This window comes from Brassica oleracea, chromosome C8 (assembly GCF_000695525.1).
Source record: "Brassica oleracea var. oleracea cultivar TO1000 chromosome C8, BOL, whole genome shotgun sequence".
NCBI lineage: Eukaryota > Viridiplantae > Streptophyta > Magnoliopsida > Brassicales > Brassicaceae > Brassica > Brassica oleracea.
This window is the reverse complement of record NC_027755.1, coordinates 26841658-26848229: the sequence shown is the minus strand read 5'-3', so window position 1 is coordinate 26848229 and position 6572 is coordinate 26841658. Positions and strand designations below refer to the sequence as shown.

General features: G+C 32.5%; 1 protein-coding gene and 1 long non-coding RNA gene across 4 annotated transcripts; both read right to left on the bottom strand.

The window, feature by feature from the left end:
* Positions 1-611: 611 nt before the first annotated feature.
* On the bottom strand, positions 612-1667 carry LOC106309862 (cyclin-dependent kinase inhibitor 2). 2 transcript variants are annotated; one of them, XM_013747005.1, is made up of 3 exons: positions 1188-1667; positions 960-1112; positions 612-865 (listed from the first exon to the last, which is right to left on the bottom strand). In XM_013747005.1, the coding sequence occupies exons 1-3, from the start codon at positions 1466-1468 to the stop codon at positions 796-798; spliced, it is 504 nt and encodes a 167-aa protein (XP_013602459.1). In that variant the 5' UTR covers positions 1469-1667; the 3' UTR covers positions 612-795. The 2 variants fall into 2 exon arrangements, with proteins under 2 accessions (XP_013602459.1, XP_013602458.1); XM_013747004.1 differs by having other exon boundaries at positions 960-1115; positions 1188-1665.
* A 3060-nt stretch (positions 1668-4727) lies between these two features.
* LOC106310957 lies at positions 4728-6038 on the bottom strand. Of its 2 annotated transcripts, none has more exons than XR_001263897.1 (3): positions 5773-6038; positions 5414-5650; positions 4728-5022 (listed from the first exon to the last, which is right to left on the bottom strand). It is a non-coding gene; the product is annotated as an uncharacterized LOC106310957 (long non-coding RNA). The 2 variants fall into 2 exon arrangements; XR_001263896.1 differs by having other exon boundaries at positions 5785-6038.
* Between the last annotated feature and the right edge of the window lie 534 nt (positions 6039-6572).

Genomic DNA, 6572 nt, shown 5'->3' with positions numbered 1-6572 from the left:
ATGAAAATAGCATTCAGTTGAAGATGATCCTAATACAAATTCATCAACTAATATATTACTCCCTCTGTTTCATAATAATTGTCATTATAACATTTTTTCTTGTTACACAAAAAATGTCATTTTAGAATTTAAATACAAATTCTACTTATTTTTTAGCTAAAAATTAATTACAAACTACATTGATTTTATAAATAATTTTATTTATCTCAAATATTATTGGTCAGAAAGATGTAATCAATAAAAATTTAAATATATTTTCACCATTTTATTAATCTATATAAAAAATATCAAAGTGACACTTATTTAGAAACAGAAGGAGTACTTGTTAGACTTTAAAACATTTTTACAGCGTCACAAAAACCTAAACGATCATTACTGCGTTAAAATTGGCTGTTTCTTTTTTCTTTTTTTTTTTGAAAAAGGGTTTCTAAAATTGTCTGTTTCAAAATATAAAAACAACATATGTTTAAGGAATTTTCAAATAAAATGTCAAGTTTGAATCTAGACACCAAACATTTTCCATCAAAAATAAAAACAACATATGTATAAGGAATTTTCAAATATGTTGTATGATTTTTTTCATTGATTCCAATCACCTAAATAATACGAAGAAAATAAAAAGTAGGACGTTCTCGATTATTACAGGTTATAGAATATTTGAGATATATTTACATTTTCCGGGTAAGAACAGTTAATAGATTACAGTTTTCATAGATTATGCATTACTACATAGAAGAGAATAAAAGTACTTGAGCAAGTGATCATTGTCTTCGTCAAATGTTTTTTGTTCTTCTTCTAAGGATTCAATTTCACCCACTCGTATCGTCCATCAAGTGGTTCATCTTTCTCGAAATCGAAACTATACCTGTAAGCATTCATTTCACAGATAATTTAGTAACTGATTTTTTTTAAAAAAAAAAAAAATCCTTCGATTTGAATTATAAAAAGAAAAAACTTACTTGCTAGAACACTCCAACATGTTGTTCCGAACATCTTTCTCGGCCGCCTGGAAAAAATCTTCTATCTCCGCTTCTTTCACCGTCTCACACCTCTTCTGCTTCTTAACTCGGCAAGACTCCACCTCGTTTACCGATTCCTCTTCTTCCGGAACTCTCCTGCACATTTACATATCAATGATAATTTTCTAATTCCTAACTAATCCAGATATCAAAACGTAATTAACAAACCTGTTGTCGAAGTTATTATAATAAATCCACGACGTTTCCGTTTGATCAAATTCAGCACCGTCGATCCTCCGTTTCGATTTCTCTTCGGAGCTAGAGCAGCAATAAACTGAGGATGAGGACGACGCGCTACCTAATAAATCATACTCCGAGCTTGGATTCTGAGATAAGATCAATATCCTAGATTCTTCTTCCTCCTCAAGCTTCCTTCGCTTCACATTTGTCTTTTCATTCTCGTCCGCCGTTTCTCCTTCTCTTCTACGACCTACCTCTCCCGCCGCCATCGATCTCCGACGTCACCTTCTTCTAGTTGTCTCTCTCTCTCTCTCTCTGTAGCTCTTTGTACGATTGGTTTGTTCTGTTATAATGACGATGAGTTATAATTAACGGCCACGATCTGTTATTGTCATTTTCACTAAGAGGAAAGCCTCGTGTGACCAACGATGAAGGGAATGGTATTTGGTATAGACGTATAGTGTAGGGACACCATTACAGAGAGACGACGAATTTATAACGGGAATTTTGACGACGCCGTTATTTATAGACCAAATATACGATTCACATGAATAGAGTATCGATGGATGATATACGTTCTTGCACTTAACGGCAGCAAACGTTACAGTATCGGTGCATATTTTTTTGAATAACGAAATTTTTAGTGGAAACTGAGTTCGAATCTGTATACTTGGAATAATAGTTGGCAACATAAAGAAAATGGAATATTCGGATTAATGGAATCAATGGAAGCAAGGAGACAATAGTTTCTTGTAGTTGTGGTTATAAGATAAGATCGTTTACTAGTGGTAATAATTGCCGCCAGTGTATATGAAAAGGACAATAAACATCACTAGTTTACAGAGAACTGACAAAAACATCTAATGAACCTTGGGCATTCCCAAATTATTTCATTTTCCTACAATTAGAAATTTCATATATTTCTTTTGGATTCTAGTTTTAAACACATATATTCTACAATATAATCATAATAATTCAACTAAACTTCGACCCCCTTCAAAAACGACACCATGAACCCCCTAAAGTTAATTTGCGACACTCCCCATCTATATATTACTACTATTTTCTAAGAGAGAAAAAATATAAAATAAAACGAAAAAGACTAGGTGAATGCAGACAAGGGCACATGGGATCTTTAGTGATATGTATAGTGTGGGCACAAAATTCCATAATGAAGTCTATCATGATCATAATTTGTAATTACGTATAAATGTTAGTTCGCTTGACCGCTTGACATGAAGTCTATCATGATCATAATTATTTGTAATTTGCGACACTCCCCATCTAAAGCAGTGGATTTTGATTGAATAGTTTACGTAGTTTAAATTTTGTTATTTTACATAGTTTAATTTTTCTTTGTTTCTCAAGTGATTAACGTAACAAAAAATATATTTGTGGGGAATATATATAGGTGGTAAAGCTATCACAATAATCACAACCATCTAATCAAAAATATATAAAAGGAAAAGGAAATAATAATCGGTGGAGGTTGGAGTGGACAAAAACAAGGCTAACTATTCTGAACTAAAGCTTAACAAAATTATCAAAGCTAATTAAAATGTAATATTCTGATTTACATATGCTTATGCGATATAATATTGTCCTTTGTGAATTTTTTTGTCTTTGATGTTTGTCCTCTTAGAATTAGACTGAGTTCTTCTAGGAATAAAATATTATCATTTGAACACTAAACATGATCGACTCACCAAAGAGAACAAAAAAAACGATAACCAAATCGATTTAAAAATAAAATAAAATAATGGAGTAATAAATAAAATTCTTCACATCTTTCTCTCTTTTTGAAATGAAGCAAGGGTGGCCTATTGGAAATAGAATTTGTGTGGAGTTTGAAAATTCTAAGAATTAATAGATTTTTAAAAGTTAAGTAGATTTGGTGAATTCTTACCCAAAGTATTCTATAAATTGTTATTGATTATTATAGATTTTCATATATATTTTTCTTTCCAAACTTATCTTTCTATTATTTATTTTTTTTAAAACATTCTTTCATAAAATAGAACTATTTGAAAATTAAATAATAATTTTTGTTTTTAATATTTTAATATTTTGACATTTTGATTTGTCTTGTTTGATTTTTGTTTTAAAGTTTTTAAGATCAACCTATGAATTTTCTCATGATTTTATTTTAATATCAAATAGTTATATTTCATGAACGATTTTTTTTTAATTGTTATTTTTAATAATTTCTTTTATCTTTAGTTTTCTTTTTACAATTATCTTTGACTTGACAATAAAAATGTAAAAAAATCTTGTTGTGTTTGTGTTTTTGTGTTTTTGTTACATAGATTTTGAGAATCCTATGACTATACGTGATATTTGTAAAGTTGAGTGTTATGAGTAAAACTAAAGATAATTTATGTCCCAATAACAAAATAATTTAATAGAATTACAAAGTCAATAAAAACTAAACTTTTTGAATAACATAAGATTTCCATAGAATTTAAAAGTCCACAAACCAATAACAAATGATTCTAATAAGATTTTAAGAATTCATAAACCAATAACAATGAAATCTCTAAATTTTAAAATTCCTTCAAAATTTAACTCCCAATAACCCTCCTACGTCTATTACGCAAGAAGTTAAAAACATGTCTTTCATCATTATTTGTAGATGGATCACTTTCAAAAATAATGGATCAAACTTTAACTTTACTGTGAAACTTGTTAGGCCCATCTAAAGAAAATTATAAAACTGACTTCAGTAAAAGAACTTAGACCTAATTGGATAATTATAAAACAACAAGTAATATAACAGTTCACTACACAATGTATGGCCTTTTGTACATAGTGTATCACTGTATCAGCACGTCAAAACCAAAGATCTATATGTTTTTTTTTTTTTTTTTTGTAATCCAGGATTCCCTGCTTCGCGGATCAATCCCTGGGCCCGGTCAGACAGCAGACCAGCTTCACCCGGGATGTTTTCCCCTGAGCCCGAAGGCCCAGTACCCGCTTTAGTGTCCAGATGAGGCAGGATAGTTTCCGCATGGGGGGATCGAATCCGGATGGTGGTAGCCACGACAGGTCCGTCCTTCCACTTGGACTACCTCGTCCGGACAGATCTATATGTTTTCGGAAAAGTATGTTTTATAAAGTGGAGATGAGATCGTAATTTAAAGTTCGCGCTGGAGTTTAAAATTGTATAATCGACTTAATTTATGATGCCTTTATAAATGATTGAAAATGTATGTATACTTAGCTAAACATATAGTTAATGAAATTGGTGAGAAATAAAAGTGGTAACAATTAACAAATGGAGAGATAGATTTTATAAAATGGAGTTAATAAAATTCATATGCCAAAGAAAGCTGACGACAACTTTATACCTAAAGAAAAATGTTACGTTTTTCTTCTAAGCAATAAAAAGGGGATATAAAGTGATATATTTTACGGGTACTTTTATATATTATTCACCCAACTCAATTATAGTGGGGAAAGAAAGCAGATCGTTTTCTACCACTTTCCTATGAGTTTCTTAAGATAACATGATTAACCCACAAACCCCATTAGAATCTCTTATTGATTATTTTAGTAATTAAAAACCTTAGTTAAGAAACATTTTGATTTTGTGCACCAATGATAGTCTCTTATCCAGGGGTCTTTAAAAAAAAAACAAGTAACAATGAAGGCAAAGATCATAGCGGCAAGTAAGAAGTTCATAACACAGCGACCATGCCAGGTTCCCCGTGTCTCTGTCTGAGTTTGTCCTGCAGTTGTTTGTGAATGGGCAGAGGCATTGCTCTCTTGGTTTGACTGTTCGCCAGCAACGTTTATAGCCGTTGCGCCACATATCTCACATGTCCTGCTCAGATTCACAGAAACAATATCAGTATAGTCTTTAGAGACTCATTTTCAACTTCCAAACACACAGAAGAAGATTTAACTCTAACTGGTTAGTTACTACTGCTTAAGACAATGCAAAGACGCTAGACAGAACTCTTGGTATAATGGTGACTAGTAAGAGAATCAAACTAAGCAAAAAGGGACTGCAAGATTCTCAATACGAAGCAAATCACAGAAACAAGATTTAATTGAGACAACAAACAATCGCAGCCCAAAAGGGACTGCAAGATTCTCATTCAGTTTCACACTTAACTATTTTCTTCCCGACAGATTCATAAGAATATGTAGAATTTTCTAGAAACAAAAGAGGGAAAAAAAGAAGTCTTTGAGAATAATTGAAGATCCCTTACATGTTTCTTTGATCTTGAACCGAGTTTCAGCACACTTACTGTGAGCTACATCCAAATTACCTTTACAAGAGCAACCTAATTGCAAAGGCAACCCAATTGCTCTTCTTCATCTTCACCTTCTCTTGCTTTTTCTTCGTCTTCTTCTTATTCATTCGAACTATCTTCTCGAAAGGAAGATGACAAATCCTGCAATCTCTACTTTCTTTCTCTTGACATCAACACATCCAAAGCTAACATCTTTAACCACAAAAAAAAAACAGAACAAAATGTCAAAAATGAAATCAGAAACCACATATCATTCCTCAATATCTAACACATTAATCTGAGGATCACATGATTGAAATCGAATGGAAGGGGACCTGGTGCCGTACGTTTAAAGATGACTCGTAAGCTCGAAAGATACACAAAAGCTTTTATCTTTTTCTACGGAGTGTGTGTTTGCCCAGTGCTGTGAAACCTTAAAGGTTTCGTATTTAGAGATGACAACTGGGTTCAAAGACTGTCGGTGTTGTTGCCACCGTCTCCAGCAACCGATCGCGGAAGAGTCGATTCGTACGGTAGCGACGCCGGAAGTGATCTTGTAGACGGAGGAAGATCCTTTGCCTCCGAGAGTTTGCTCCCCTCGTTTTCTCCTCCCAAAAGCACTATAAAAGGGACGCCTGGCATATAAGAGACGTATCTTGTGTCGCCTAATTAAGATACGTACCATTTTTCATTTCCTTTAATTCCTTAATTAAACTAAAAAACCCCTTCTAAGATACCCCGATAATCATGCTGCTATTACTCTACACGACTCTCTTTCTGAGAGGAAGACTCATGAATAATTTTTGTAAAAATAATTGAACTAAAGTGGATTCATAATCTTTCTTCTTCGCTTATGCATCAAACCAAGGTAGGCATGAAAATGGTATTATTCACGTGCTCTCTTCTGCCCCAACCTTTTCTTATGTAATAAAAACAAACTAAACTTTCATGCCTTGATTATGTATATATATGAGCATTATTGGAATCTCATAGACATATTATTATATTTTTTAAATCAAACTTTGGTTAGTTCAGTGACCTGGAAAAGTTTGATTTGCAATATGAGATCCAAATGAAGAAGCATGTCGTGTTTTGTGGAGTCATGACATTTATCATTAAATGTTTGTCCTATAAG